A 16,627-nucleotide genomic window follows, 5' to 3' on the forward strand; every position below is an offset into this window, starting at 1 on the left:
TTTTTTTTTTTTGTCACCGTATTTACAAATATCTCCCTGTATTTGTGCAGCTGTCATTATTTTATCTTAGGCAAATGTGAACATAGAAGACAAAATTAGAGCTGTAAATAAGGCTGGAGTATCTAGCATACAAGCAGGATTTGGAACCTTCCAAAATACTCATTGAGAACTAATTAAACTTGTCCTGCTTCTATAATTGCTTTGCATCAGTCCTCTGATTTGGAAAGGAAAAAATGATAAACATTCAGACAAAGGCAGATGTTGCTTTTTTCCTGTCTGAAACTATTTCTGTTCTTCAAGAATGTAGGCTTGATGTCTGCAAATGCTGCATTGTTTACATTTAAACAGTGGATCAATAAAATAATAAATGCAAAGCACTTGAAGTTAGGATTTCTGTTGACAGATTGTGCATCTGAGGATAGCTTATTTTTATTGAGAGGCCTCTGTTACAGAATACAAGAAGTGGTATTCTTCCATTAAATGTCCCACACTTATAAAACTGAAATGCACAGTATCATTTTAGATGAACACTTCAGTTTGAAGTTGCATGGACATTAGAATAGTTTTTGTTTTCAGAGAGAAAAATTGTAACAACATTGAGGTACAAACTCAGTGATTGGTGCCTGTGATCAAGGGTAAACAAACTGCTTCACTTCAGCCTTCTCTTATGCTTTGTTTCCTATAGAACAGATCGTAAGTACTGTGAAGCTTGCTTATATGGTGATGCAAGCACTTAGTCTTTTCCAGAGACTGACTTTCAAGACAAAATCCGTTCCTTCTTCAACAGCCCCCGTATTCAGGCTCACTGAGCACAAACTGAAGAGAGACTGGAATACAGCACATCCTTTATCCATCCTGAAATACCACACAGCCCTTCCATGCCATTTGATGAGGGAGTGAGCAAATGTCCAAGTAGATAGTGTGTTCTCTCTATGCCTCATAATTAGTAAAATAACTGCATGTAGACACTGTAAAAGCAGTTACAGGACTGATAGCAAGAGTTAAGAGTGGGATTCATCTGCCTAAATGTCAGTGCGGGTAGCTGAGCTCAGCTCCAGCTCCCATTGTAATCAAGGGAAGTATGGTAGTTGAGGGAATATCCTGAAGACCTTTGTTGATATACCCTCAGCATACCCTCCACACCTATCCCTCTAGAAACACAAACACCTAAATCCTTCTCATTTTTTCATTCCCTTTGTAATTGGAATTATGAACTGTCATTTCTGTAAAGTCACTGGCTAGCACCTTCTCTAAAAACAAACAATATATTCTAGAACAAAAAGAGAGAGGTCAGTAAACGCTTGTATTAGAGGTCACAGATTCAGAGTTAATTTAGAATTTGGCAGTTGATTCAGATATGATTGGCAAGGAGATAGCAAAAAGACTGCAAGTGTAAATTGGAAATAAATGGAAATAGATTATGTGACTGGGATACAGCTCTGAATCCATAATGCATGTCTTGAGACTGACTTGCTCATAAAAGAGCATGTGTTTAATGTGTCATAAAAATATTTAAGCCACGTTGGTCTTTGTATAAATGTTCCATTTTTAAAGTTGAATTCTGGGGTGGCTAAAAATGAGTTCAGCATGCATATCCTTGCCATCAGTATAAAGGGTAATACATACATACATACATGCATGCATACATACATACATGCACATATATATGAAGAAAAATCACTAGAAGCTGTTTCATTCCCCTTTGAGATCTGTATTACCTTCTTTGTTGTTTTTAGCTTCTGTGTCCAAATCTATTTTTTAGTCCCTGTTCTGCCATCCATTTTGTTACATAGTATTCCTCTAAGAGAAGCTGTGGATCTTTTCTGTTAGGAGACAGTTGGGAGGCTGTGAGTTGCTGACAAGAAGGCATTCATGTATGGGTTTGTGAGTGTGCATGGGTGACTGCAGTGTCCAAAAGGGATGCTTGCCTGTGTTCCTCTGACTACTTCTGTTCCAAAGATGATAAAAATGATATATGTGTGTAAATAAAGTAAGATATATTTTGAATGTGCTTATGTTCTGCATCATTAGTTTTTTCACTGTTCAGATTCTTGCAGTTTAGCTACCATCTGCTACCACCTGCTAGCTCAAGTGTCTGCAGGAAGCAGTGACAGCAGTTAGAAAAGATCACCTCTAAAATATTCTCTCTTTTCTTTCTGCTATTCTCTTTTAACTAAGCAGTGTTGTCTTAGCTCAAAATTTAACCTGGTGCCATATCTAAGGAATGGTTTCTAGAGTGTTAAGAAACCATTCTGTAGTGACAGAAGAACAAAAAGGACATGAACAGAGCTGCTCTCACTCCATCACTCTCCACAGATGCATGGCCACCATCCCTCGTAGATACATGTTAATCTTATACTTGAGTCAGTATTACTCCATCCATAACAGCATGTGAAATACAGATCAGTGCTAACATCTCCAGTGGTACTATGATGCATTAGATTATGATTGTTTTGTATTGTACTTATATTAAAGTATTTTAATATTTGTGTTATATTTACCTTATTTCTCACAGGAGAGATATGTGCTTTTAAAATTCATGGACAAGAAATGCCATTTGAAGCTGTTGTGCTTAACAAGACATCTGGAGAAGGTCGTCTTCGAGCAAAAAGTCCTATTGATTGTGAGCTGCAGAAAGAATACACATTCATCATTCAAGCCTATGATTGTGGATCAGGACCAAGTGGAGTAAACTGGAAGAAATCTCACAAGTAGGTGAAAATGACATTTATTTGCTTTGTTTATTTGCTTTGTTGTACATTTACTCTACGGTACAAATCAGATTGAAGGAATCCTTTTTATAGAATCATAGAATGGTTTGGGATAGAGTGAACCTTTAAGATCATCTAATTCCAAACCCTCGCTGTAGGCAAGGATACCTCCCTCTAGACCAGGTTGCTCAAAGCCATATCCAGCCTGGCCTTGAGTGCTTCCAAGGAGGGGGCATTCGCAACTTGCTGGGCAATCTGTTCCAGTGTGTCACCACCCTCACAGTAAAAAATTGCTTCCTAATATCTAGTCTAAGTCTACCCTCTTCCACTTTAAAGCCATTTTCCCTTGTCCTGTCACTATCTGCCCTTATGAAAAGTTCCTCCCCAGCTTTCCTGTAGGCCCCTTCAGGTGCTGGAAGGCTGCTATAACGTCCCCCTGGAGCCTTCTCGTTTCCAGACTGAAGGGCCCCAGCTCCCTTAGCCTGTCCTCACAGGGGAGGTGCTCTAGGCCTCTGATCACCTTCAGGGCCCTCCTCTGCACTTACTCCAACAGCTCAATGTCCTTCTTGTGTTGGGGGCTCTAGAACTGGACACAATACTCCAGATGGGGTCTCACAAGAGCAGGGTAAAGGGGCAGAATCACCTCCCTTGACCTGCTGGTCATACTTCTCTTGATGCAACCCAGGATATGGTTGGCCTTCGGAGCTGCAAATGCACAGTACTGGCTCAAGTTGAACCTTTCATCAACCAGCACTCCCAAATCCTTCTCCTCTGGTCTGTTCTCAAGCCGTTCTCCACCCAGCTTGTCTGTGCTTGGGATTGCCCAACCCGAGTGCAGAACTTTGCACTTGAACTTGTTGAACTTGATGAGATTGGCATGGGCCCACCTCTCAAGTCTGTCCAGGTCTCTCTGGATAGCATCCCTTCCCTCTAGAATGTCAACTGTACCACTCAGCTTGGTGTCATCTGCAAAGTTGCTGAGGGTGAACTCGATCCCGCTATCCATGTAGCATACAAAGATGTTAAATAAAACCAGTTCCAACACTGACCCCTGAGGAACATCACTTGTCATTAGTCTGCCCTTGGACATTGAGCAGTTGACCGCAACTTTCTGAGTGCAGCCAGAAAGCCAATTCCGTATCCAGTGAGTGGTCCATCCATCAAATCCCTTTTTCTCCAATTTGGTGATCAGGATATCATATATATGTTTAATTTATACTGTAGTCATGTCGAAAGCAGTTAAACCAAGATGATTAGTTGTCACAGTGGTTTGTCCGCTTTTAATTCCTATTTTCTTTTAGAGATTTTTTCTTTTTTGCCTCTGACAGTTTGACTACTCTGCACTGGTTCCAGCTGAAGCTTTTAACAGAATCACAGTTTAAGTGGAGAAGTGTATCTCAGTTTTGGTTAACTTTTCCATTCTTGCTTTTATATTAAATACATTGACTAAACAGATCATCCAGGAAATAGAACCTAGCTTTTAATTGGTATTTAGAAATTCTAAGTAAGTATTCTCTCAGTTCATCTGATTAGAAATGGTAAGAAAGGGAAATTGACTTTTTTTAGTATGTGCATATATATAAGCTATTGCAGTGTTGCCTTTGCACAGTGGATTTCTGACCTCAGCTTTTGGATAGTAAGTCCCAGAGGAATTCACATCCTCTAGTTGTAAAGGGGTATTCAAGGTGAATAAGTGGTACTTTTTACTGTGGAGCCAGTTTCCTGTATAACTTTTAAATAAAGGCAGTACCCTTTTCATCCTGCAAGTCATGAAACCAAGCTCCAGACCGTTTGTCATTAACTCAGATATAGATGTGTAACTCCTGTACAACTATTCATTTTGCTAAGAACCGCTTAAATGATTAATAGGTCTTCCTTTTATTCATCCAGACAATTAAAATTTTCATTAGCTCTGTAATGCATTCCAAACTCTTTTAGGATGTTTAAAAAGAATGTATATCTAGAAAAGAGTCTGTAATATCAGATAATCATCAAGTTACAGAAACAATTTTTTCTCAATACTATTAATTTTTATAGCATTTTTCACTCACATTAGTAACAAGCTACTGAGTGTTAGACTTGGAAAATTTGGTCTAATCATGGCCATTATATCTGACTCACTCAGACCAGCCTTTGCTATGCTTTCTTTCATTTGTATAATAAACACACTAAGCTAGGCTTTTGGAGTCCAAACACCTATTCCTGGTTCTGCCATTGATCTGGAACATCCCTTTCCTTTTTCCCTTACCCAGCTTATCCAACCAGATACAAAGTTGTTTCAATTGAGTACTCTGAGAGTTAGCACGTTAAGTACAGAAAATCTCTTATTTTTGACTCTCAGAGGCTTACCATAATGTGCATATTGAAAATGTGGTGCAGTCATTATCCTGACAAGAGGTGCTAACAGCAAGGATCCAGTTCTTAGATTTGCAAGTAAATTAGTGTCTTGGGATTAATGGGGAATCTCAGACCTACATCCGTATGCAGCTTGTGTTGCATCATTTTTCTCTTAAAATGCTACCAAGCATTTCACTTTTTAATATTGACGCAACTCTTTCCTTTAGAAGGCAAGTTACAAATATTGTAGCTAATTAAGTAATTAGGTAGTTATAATCAGCAGAGGATGAAATACTTCATATTGAAGAGTGCCATAAATTGACAATTTTTATGTAATAAGTATTTAATATTTTTTTGTGTGTGTGTTTTTTTCCATTTACTGACCCATTTTGCACTGGTGTAATGTCACCAACTTTCTGCTGGGCTCCATGTTAAAAGGCAGCACAGTTTTAGCAGGGAGCCCTTTGAGTTCCTCTCCCTGATGCCTTTGGCACACTGCTTTTACCTACAGAAACTTAAGGTATTAAGTTGGGCAAATTAAATACAGAAATTCAATAATATCATTTTAGCAAATGTTGACATGTTCTTCTATATATTTTTTGTCAGTCCTTTTACATTAGGAAAACAAACTGCTAATAATATGATCTTACTTGAAGTCATTCTAAACTATTTTCTCTTTGATTTCTTTTCTTACCTGTTTTAGGGCAGTTGTCCATATCCAAGTAAAGGATGTTAATGAGTTTTCACCAGCTTTCAAGGAGAGTATGTATAAGGCCACTGTGACAGAGGGAAAGATCTATGACAGCATACTGCAGGTAGAAGCCATAGATGAGGACTGTTCCCCGCAGTATAGCCAGATCTGCAATTATGAAATTGTCACAACAGACGTTCCTTTTGCTATCGATAGAAATGGTGAGTATGGAGAAGGATCTGACTGTAATTTCTGGGACAGACAGTGTTATTTTTTGCAGATAGTGTATAATTAATAATTGATATCAGATGATAATCCAGCCCTTTGAGTTTTAATTCAAGAAATTAATAGTGTTCTCATCTCTGAGAAAGAAGAAACTGTAACATTATTTACGTTTGATGTGGTCAGAAAGTGCCACAATAATATGCATCATGGATATGAAAAAATGGGTTTTTAGATGTGCAGTACCTTTCTCTGACAGTCAGTCTGTTCTCTTAGTTGTCTAAAATCTAGTTTCCTGTGCAGGAGATTGTATTTTGTAATGCAACGTGTAGACCTACTTAATTTATTTGCAGGTTTATGACTCGTCCCAGTCTTCTGAACTCTTTGGAACAGGTTCTAAATGCAGAACGGACACTATACTGACTGTGTTTAGTAGTTCGCAGCTCTAATCATTTGTGGTGCTTCCTGAAGTTGGTCTCCTATTCTGCAGTATAGAATAAAATATGTTTTGGGAAAGTAGTAACATTTTTCAAGGGTTCATTTTTTACTTGGTTTTCATAATATTAAATGAACATCTCAAAAAATAATGAACCATAGTAAGTTTTCCATATGGTGCACTTTCTGACATTGGCTTCTCTACCTGTCAGCTTCTTGCTTCTCCTAGTCAAGTTCTTACCGGGGAAAGTCACTGAGTTTGGGAGAAGTGGCTGGGCTGCATTTAAAATGAGCTAAGGATTCTCCCTCCCCATTCTTTGCTTGCTTTAGACAATACAAAATTGTGATTCTGTATTTCAACTGCATCAGCAGTGCCATATTGGCATCGTTTTCTAAATAGGAGTGCTATTTTCTCTGTACTTGGGGCAGAGACCCATGATGGACCCATGGGAAGTTCTTCTATATGTGCACCGTACTGTGGTACTGAAGGAAATATCCTTCATGTTACTGTTTTTAGTTATCAGTATTCACATGTGCACCCTTGTGAAAAAATAGAAAATATAAATTCCTGTGCTTACAGAACATGTTTCCCCAAACAAACAACCTGTTTGTCTAGCCAGCAGTGTTCTGATTTATCTGATTTTTTGCCAATTTGGAGATTGAAAACATGCATGGTGCTACATTTTCTCTAAGCAGTCGTTTTCATATTGGGATATTTTATTAGAGAAGAAGAAAAAAACCACCTTTCTCCAGTTCAAAAATGATGCATGTTTATTTGCACAGCTCTTGCGTAATGTACAGCTGAGCATCAAAAGATAATAATCTGTTAGCATCAGTGCAGTGTAAATGGTGTTGGTGGAAAAAGACCACTTCTTTTAATACCATCATTTTGGAGGCAAGTATTCTATATACAATATAAAAGATGTAATCATGAGTATGTCTGTGTTTAGGTAAATGTTGAGCTGTTTAGGCAGCTTCATGAACAGACTTGTGACTTATAATGGCTAAATAATAGACAAAAATGAGCATTGTATGGAGCAGACATTCCAATTGCTCATGCCTTTTCAGGTCTTATCTCACAGTGCAGCTGGCTCTTGAGCAATTACAGCTTTTTTTTTATGTCAGAGGCATGATCAAAAGCACATTAAATGTCCGGTGTCTTTGGTTACATATTTGTCCCCATGTGCTTGTGACCTGCTTTCCAGCAAAGGCAACAAGAAATTGACTTAAAAATGACTTTAAAGACCAAGAATAATTGGTGTTAGGTTATAATACGTGCAGTTTCTTGGTCATGAATTCAGTTAATAACTCTTTGATCTATTTGTTCACTAAAAGAACACTGCTGCCATAATCAACAGTAATTGCAGTCTAATTTGCAATTTTTTAAGATAATGGTGATTGCTTAAGCCCACTGGGATTAGAGACAGAGAATAGATGGTTGCACTTTTATTTTGTGACAGAAATATGTTGCTTAGTTCCAACACATCTCACTGCTCAGAATGTGTCTCTTTGCCAGCAGATATAAGCTTTCTCTGATGCAAATTCTTTGGCATTGTTCCCATTTTTGTTACCTGTGGGATATATTAAAATAGATGTATGAGATGCTTGGGACTGTGTCTGTTAATGCTGTGCTAATTAGGATTTTGTTTATAGTTTTCTGCTCTTTATGAGAAACCAATCTAGGGTTTCCATTCTAGTGAAAGTCATGTCATTGTGTCTTGTGGAAGTGATCTTTTTTTTCCCCACTTTTCAGAAATACGGGTGTGGTATTTCAATTCCCAGAAATTCTCCAAAAGTAAAGGGTTTGTAATTAAAAAAAAAAATGCAACTATCGGTTCATATGTTGAGATGTTTCTTTTGACCACAAACCTGTGAAAATAGCTATTAACAGATTTTGAGGTAGATGAACATGCTTTGTCATCAGCTTTTGCATTTTGGTAGATCATTTCCTTTTTGGGCAGAATTTATTTCTTGTATCTATATCAGTCCAGAGAACGTTTTGTTGTATTGAAAAATTATATTACACATTGCAAAACATTTACAGAATGGAAGAGAGAACGCTCCAGACTGCAGCCATGCACAGTGTACTTAACATCACCAAATTGTGTGAGGTACAAACTGATAAACACTGACACGGGAAGCAGCATTCAGTAAAGACCTTAGTCGGTCATGCACCTAAAGAAAAGTAAAGTAAAGCTTCCTAATTTACATTTGGCAACTTTGACTCAGTGCTTTTAATTTCTTTCTGATCTAAATTATCTCATGTGAAGAAAGTCCTAAGATTGATCTTTTTGTATATGGAGCCTAATTTAGAAGGTAATGAACTCTTATCTGAAAAATACAGTTAAATGCAACCATATAGTGGCAAAGGAAAAGTCTGTGCTTTGCTGTACAAAGAACTAGGACAAAAGGTATAAAATATATTTTAAGAGACTTGCATGTGCAGCTCAGTCTAGTTGTCTTAGCAGAGAATCCCAATCATCAATTCAATTATCATCATGTCAGTATTGCCCAAGCTTTTTTTTTTTCTTTCTTCACGTAACAGAGTAGTTAAACCATAATGACTGGTTCTATGTGTGATGTCAGCACAACAATATTTTTGTGCTTTTTTTTTTGCCTGGACAAGAAACACAGTCAGATGGTTCAAGAATTCAGGTTTAGACACTAATTCTGTTATGACTCTGAACTGCACTCTGACTTTGGATAAGATGTTTGGTAACTATTACTTATCATTATACCCATTTTACAGAGGAGGAAGCTACTTGCCCAATTCCTGGGAAGTGCTTAGAAATAAATGTTCAGATAGCTCAGTGTGAAGATGAAATCAGTACAGGTTTTGTCAGGTCACTTATCTTAGAAAAGAGACCTGAGCAGAACCTTGCAAGGTCACCTTTACAGCACTGAGATCTCTGTTAGGACCTCTAAAATCCTGCTATTGTCAGAAAAAATGAAACTTTATAGTTAACTATTTGCATGCAGTTTTTATTATGTATGTATTTATTTATTTATTAAATCATGCTTTCTTTCCATTGGCTTTCTGAAAGGAAGTCATACTAGTCTTCCTATTGACATACTGTCAAATACAGCTTCTGGTGGCTCTTTGCTGCCAGGGATGTTGAGATGTTGAAGCCATTTGTGCAGCATTGCTAGCTCTGGTATCATGCGAGGGTTAGGAGATTCAAGTTCATACTCCCAGTATATACAGGAAGTAAGCATGACATTCAGATGGGAACTGCAGTAGTAGAGTAGTTGAGTCTTTCTCCCGTTCTTGTGAATAAGATCTTTAGAATAGGATGAAAGATACCCATAAAACAGGAAATCTGTATCAAACTATTCCCAGAACTGACCCTGAAGAAACAGGAGAGCAAATGTGTAAGTCCTCACACAAGAATATTCATATTTCTGTTGTCAGTTACCAGCTTTCTGTTTTGTTTTTAAATCTGTTATAGCTCTTGGTATTTCCAGGAAAAAAGGCCAATGTTTAGAAAGCTTGAAGAAAATTAATTGTGTATTGTGTAGAGAAGTACTTAACTTTTCCCATTGAAATTTCCTTTTTTATTGATTACCTTTCTGTTCATGGATAAGATGCAAATAGAAATTCTCAGTCTATCGCTAAAACATTAGTCTTTGTTTACAGTGCTGTAGTGCTTAGTGTTTATTGTGCTTACCATCTGTGTCTACTTTTAATCATAAATTGTAAAATAACAAAGTAGTATAAAGCATCAGAGATAACAGAAAAATTGCATATTTAGGGTATCAATGAATTGCAGTAATATCTACAGGGCATCCAAATGACCCTCTATAACAGCTAATAGTCAGTATCTTTTTAGTCCAAATCTTAAAAGACAATAATGAAGTACAAATCTGGAAGAGGGATTTAATGAAATGTCAATATGGTGTATGTTTTACAATCTTAGCGGACAGTTAACCTGCTAAGCAAAATCTAGCTTTTGATTTAGCCAATTTTGATTTTTTGAATTATCTCTGATGATTAAGGACTAAAATAATACCAAAGAGAAGCAAATAGGGAAGCTTAAAAATTTCTTAAGAGTATAATGCATAAAGAACAACTTAGCAGATACTAAATGAATAATTGTGTACACAGTGGCAGTTTTTCACCAAATCCTCTTAGACAGGTATTGATCAAGAAACTCAAGAGAGTAAAATGGGTAGATTCGAGTTCTGTTGTTTTGTTAATTACTGACTCAAAAATAATGAAGTTGATATCATTCCTGCAGTTGCATTTGTGATGATGAGGGGAATGGCAGATGTAAGAATGCCTAGCAAGATGCCTGTGAAAGAGAATGGAGGAAGCTGTAGTACATAGAACAATTTCCATTTTGTCCTCTAGCTTGTCTTCCTTCTCCATTTGAGATACAGAAAATGGTGAGAGGACTTGTTCCCCCCTCTGTACCGTGCTCAGTAAGGGAAAAGTAAAGACTGAGAATCATCACAAAATATGGGATGAGCCTAATTTATGACTGTAGAAGTAAGAGCAGTTTTAAACTACAAATTTTGAATTGTAAGTCAGTGATAATTGCAACAAAAGTATTCTTCCATCCTGACCTGAAAAGCTTTTAAAAGGATTTATAATAGTAGTCTGAAAAGTTTTAGGCTCTGAGAAGATGATAAATGTGCATCAGAGAGACACTTATTAGAAGTCTTTACTATTGGATGTTTAGTTTAAGACTTCCTTAGGAAGGTTCATTTGTCTGCTCTCTCTCTAGTCTCTAAATTCATTTAAAAGAAAACAAAAGCAGTGTCAGTGACGTACTTTGATTGGCACTTATGGAAATCAGACCATGATATTTGACTGAAATTGAGGATTTGGGTGCTCCTCATTTCAAATCTAGCCCGAACAATTTGGCACGTCTGTACTTACACATTTAGGTGGAGTGTTGATCCAGAGTAAGCATTCTCATTCAAAGAGATGGTATAACAACCAAGTGCAGACATGTCAAATACACTATACCATCTCAAATTTTGGCTTAAGCAATGAAGGCGTTTCAGTGGAAATGGGCAGAATTAAAATGCTAAGCTCTTTAATTACATGCAGTTACATAGTAATCTCCTAGTCTTGCAGGAAGTACTCTGAGAAAGACATTTCTTTGTGAAAGTTATTTCTTTGATCCTGAAACAGGTGATTTGTCAGGTGTGTGTCAGGTTCAGCAGGTAATTTCTGTTATTGCTGAGTTTTATTTTCCATGTGGTAGCTCAATTCTGTCGTGTCAAATACTGCTGAGCTTTCTTATGTAGAAGGTGATTCTGCACCTTATTTTTAAAATCCAGGGAAAGGGGTTAAATATCTCTCACTTAAAGGATAGTAACTTTACGGGGAAAAAATACTTAGGCTGGAGTTACATTCAGCATTAGATCTCGAGTGCAAGGTGCAGCTGCCACATTAAGGCAGCATGTTCTGGGAAGATGTGGAAAATAAGGTTGCATCTGCTCATACTTTGCATTTGAATATTAATCTTCAAATAGTCTTAGTTCAGAAAATATTGAGCAGGTGTTTGCTAATACAGACGTGCCCATATGTGTCCTTACATTAGTAAAGACTAGTAAAGTTGTAAGTTGTTTAGTAAAGTTGTCGAATAACTTCTCTTCATCCAGTAAAGAAATAAAGTACTGCCCATTCCTTGTAACTGTCCTGCCTGTGGATGTCCTGTGTCTTCCAAAGAGCTTAGGATTTGATTAACTCTACCTTGAATGCAATAATCCACATATGCTTAGTCAAAAATTCCTGAATATTATCTTTTATTGAATCTATAGGTAACATCAGAAACACTGAGAAGCTAAACTATGATAAACAGCATCAGTATGAGATAATGGTGACAGCTTTTGACTGTGGACAAAAACATGCAAGAGAAGATGTCTTAGTGCAAGTTAACGTCAAACCTGTATGCAAACCGGGCTGGCAAGGTAAGGTTTAATAGCTTGTATATCTCACCCAACCCCCCTTCTATCCCTGGGCAAGCAAGCAAACGCACACATGATATTTTCTGTCTAAATATACTGAAAGGTTAAAAAATTATTCTGACTCGTCTTTCTCCTTGGAATTTGTTTTTATATTTATGCACAAATGCAAAAGTGAGGGCTTGTTTAACCTGCATTGCGTACAAAAGGCAAAGTTTATCTTGATTACTGTCATCATATTGAGAGAGTTCAGTGGGAATTTATTTTTGAAAAACAGTTGTAAGAAGCTGCAGTCTGCCATCTAAAATGAGGAAAAACCTAGCTAATGATGAAGTGGGAAGATGCAGAGTAGAAGGAATTAAGATGAAAGGGAAGGCTGAATTAAGGAAAAATCAACTTCGTACAACCACATTATGGAGATTTCGTTCAGGACTAATCTGATGTTCAAAACTGTAATTTTTAAAGAGAATAATCCAGGAGGAAAGAATCATTTTCACTATTACACTTGCAGGTGAATTTGTAGAACTGACGCTTAAGGAAAAAAGTGTTTAACTTGTAAATTGAGGCCTCTTGTCTAGAAGACTTCACAAGAAGACTTCCATTTTCACAGTCTTCATTTAAAACAGAACCACATTTTATTTTTTCATGGATGCCTCCACCCTCATCAAATATTTCAAAAAGCATTTTTATAAAAATATAACACTACTAAGTATTTCCACATTTTATAACAAAAGCTCTTGATTTATGCCATATTACTAATACTGTCTCTACACTTTGAAAATGTTCTGTTCAGTTTTGTGGAGTCATTGCTAATCACTAGTACGCGTTTTGTCTTAGAATTTCTATTGGAAAGTTGCTGACTTTTCATTTGCACTAGGGAATTTTAGTGACTGAATAATTTTTGCAAAGAGATATCAGTAATGATATGTTTATATTGCCAACTATTGTCATAGCTATATAAGAGATCAAGTATCAAATATACTTCGGGTGATCATTCGTGTTCATATCAAGTAAATACACTACAAACAACCTCAAATAAAGTTGGTTTTATTTTCATTTTATTTTCATTTTATTTTCATTTATTGATGCTTTGGTTTATCTTTAATTATGTGAGGTTTGTGATTCTAATGAAAATCTGGAATTAAACTTCTATTTTAGGCATACAACATTTTTTTTTTTTTTCCTCCTAGAAGTAAGACTGTATGTTAAATTAACCACTATGACAGGCAGCCAAGTTGTTAGCTGGAAGCAACCTCTTAAAAACAACAACAACAAAAAAGCACTATGTGATAGTTTAAAGCAGCTTGACTAAAGTGTCTCTAGTAAGGAAGGATGTGTTTTTCTAATATTCATTTTGCTTGAATTTGGACTTGGTAGTTCTGTGGTAAATTAGCACAAATGCACTCTCTCTTCATTCTGTCTGATTAAGTTTGATGATAGATCTTTATTACAGGCAGGGCAGAAATATCAGATAGTTCAGGTATTTTCTACGTTAGCTTATTCCTTGCTTGTGGAATTGTATCTTTCTGTCTGTCAGCAAGGTGACTGCTTCATTTTGCTGGCATGTCTCTGGGTTGATTGACATATGGTGCAAGTGGATGGTATTTGCAAATGATGGTATTCTCAGGGTATAAGATACTTAAATAAAAACTGAGTGTGAGACATTAGTTCTTAACTATCAAGTCAATAATTATTATTTGAAAGAAAGATGCAGCATAATTCTTTCAGAAATTTCTTCATTTGTTTTAGAGATACAGTTTTTAAAATCCTATTATTTCTAAATGTGAAGATAGTCACATATTTGATGGTGTTTTTCATTTTGAACCAATATCTGTAAGGACTAAGTAAGTGCTGATAGAAAGAAATCAAGTGAGAAAAGCTTACTGATAGTATTTCCATCACTTAGGGAGAAGGGAGGGAGGAAGAATGGAAGATATTTACAGTGTTTTTACTTCCCTGATACCCTATCCCAGGCACAGAATACGGCACTTGCTCTTGTTAAACTTCAAATAGTTGCTGATTGCCCAGGTGAGCACTTACTACCAGATAACAATGGAGACTACAGTTGAGGAAAGGTTATGTGACAGTGATAAATAATTTCAGCTCCACATCTATACATTTGCAGGTTTTTTTAAGCAACAGATTTCTGTACTATCATCTGCAAATTCTAGGTGTTTCTAGCTGTTCCTCTTAGGCTCTACTTTTGTTTTCTTGTTCTGTTGACACAGAGCAGACACCATATGCTTTTTGCTTCAGTGTGCGTTTTTTGATTCACTTCCAGAACGATTGTTTTTGTTGCAGTACTTTTACTGTCATATTAATATTGACTGCTATAAAGCTATAGCTGTCTAAGTCAGTTCAGGAGAGAGCAACAGAGAACTAAATATGTGTATAGCATCTTTATGAAAAGTATCAGGTCATAGGCGAAATAAGAATCAAAAATTTGTAACTTAGATCATGTTCATTTAACCTGTTAATAATACCATAATAGTGTATTATGTTTTCATTACCTGCAGGACCAGTTCCATGAAACGGAAGGAATCATTCTCCCACAGTTGGGTTAGCAGAAATAAATGAAATAAGACAATTTGCTAAATAACGTACTAGAAAAGCAAGAGTTTAGCCACAATAAATAAACAAATAGCAGAGTAATATAAGAACCTAATCTATACTTTGAGATTTTTGAATTTTTGCTCAATTACTGGAAATAAAGCCAGAATTGAGGTCATGTTGTTCCTAAAAACTACCGATTTCAGATGAAATGTAGTTTTAATGGCATAAAATGCACAAACAAAAGAGGCACAACAAAAAAACCAAAAACCTCCCCTAAAACAAAAACAAACAACAGGATACCTGAAGAAAGTGTTGGAGGATTCTGGCTTTTCCAAAACAAAAAGGGAAGGTTGAATAAGTGTCCTGGTTGTGGCAAGGATGGAATCTCTGTAGCTAATATGGTGCTGTGCTTTGGATTTAGGATGAGAATAATGTTGATAGCACACTAGTGTTTTAGCTGTTGCTCAGCAGTAGTTGTTACACCAAGAACTTCCCAGTTTCTTGTGCTTTCTACCAGAGAGGAGTTGGTAGTGTAGAAAAAGTTGTGATGGGACATAGCCAGGACAGTTGTCCAAAGGTGGCCAAAGGGACATCCCAGATCATAGGAGTTGGCGGGAGGAGGTTGGAGGCTGCTCAGGATTCAGCTGGACATTTATTAGCTAGTGGAGAGCAATTGCATTGTGTAATTTTGTATAGTGTTTTCATTTCTCCTCCTGTTTCTTTTCCTGTAACAGCTGTCATAATCTGAACTCTCAAGTTCTACTTTTTTTTTCTTCCAATTCTCTCCCCCATTCCTCTGGGGAGGGAGAGTGGGTGAATGGCTGCGTGGTGCTGAGCTGCCTGCCAGATGAAACCACAGCTGACTTTTTTGCACAGCATGAGGCACAAAGGGTTGAGGTAACAGCAGATCTGACCAGAGCGTGTTAGCAAATTAGTTTATAATTGGTTATAAATATTATATGTTTAATTGTTGTTGATCACAATGTTGATTTATTTACTCTCAGAGTTTATTTGTTCACAATTCTGTTTTATGGAACTTATCCATTGCTGATTATCACCACTGAATGATGGCTTTAGGTTGGTTTTTGGTTTTCCCAGTTTTTGTTATATCCATGACATTTCTTACATTGCACCAACCAGTGCCCAGCCCAGTCAGGCCCCAGTGGCTATCTTGGGGAGGTCAATATATAGCAAAGACAGCAGAACAAAAGATGTACCCAATTACCTGAGTTTTGTGCACAATATATTTTAGCAGAGTAATACATTCCTTAAAAATCCTCAATTTCACTTTGTGTTTGGTGTTTACTTAAAAGTACTTTGGAAGTAGAAACTTCTATTGAATTACCTAATAGATTCATACTTTTCTTGTCAAAGATTTTTATAAAGATATTGTGTGTTCCATTTGTAAGGCATCTATGGCTTATTAAGGTGGTGACCTATGGCTTTTCTGCCACCAAAAAGCACGTTCCTATAATCTCTTTCAGGTGAGCTAGTCATTCAGAGACCATATGAAGGTCACATCAGCTTGCTTCTCTTGATGAAATATTATCTTTTGTTCAGAGAAGGGCAGGGCCTTCTCTTTTTGTAGCAGAGGGATGTTAGAACATTTGTGAGTACGCATACTTCATACATGCTATTTATAGTAGGCTTTGCATGAAAGAGGTTGGTCAGGTACAGAAACTTCACAGAACAAAATCAGAAAACTATTCCTACTCCTGAGGAACAACTTTAAAAACTTAAAAACTTAAAAACGTAAAAACTT

At 36.7% G+C, this 16,627-nt stretch overlaps 1 protein-coding gene across 1 annotated transcript in view; it reads left to right on the top strand.

Moving 5' to 3' along the window:
• The window catches only part of LOC104912639 (calsyntenin-2-like), a 163,929-nt gene that overhangs the window by 1,360 nt on the left and 145,942 nt on the right, over window positions 1-16,627 (top strand). Inside the window, exons 2-4 of the mRNA XM_019618862.2 lie at window positions 2,516-2,711; window positions 5,752-5,960; window positions 12,169-12,318. Of these exons, the coding sequence (XP_019474407.2) occupies window positions 2,516-2,711; window positions 5,752-5,960; window positions 12,169-12,318 (555 nt within the window). The remainder of the gene's footprint in view (window positions 1-2,515; window positions 2,712-5,751; window positions 5,961-12,168; window positions 12,319-16,627) is intronic.

This window comes from Meleagris gallopavo, chromosome 11 (assembly GCF_000146605.3).
Source record: "Meleagris gallopavo isolate NT-WF06-2002-E0010 breed Aviagen turkey brand Nicholas breeding stock chromosome 11, Turkey_5.1, whole genome shotgun sequence".
Classification (NCBI taxonomy): Eukaryota; Metazoa; Chordata; class Aves; order Galliformes; family Phasianidae; genus Meleagris; species Meleagris gallopavo.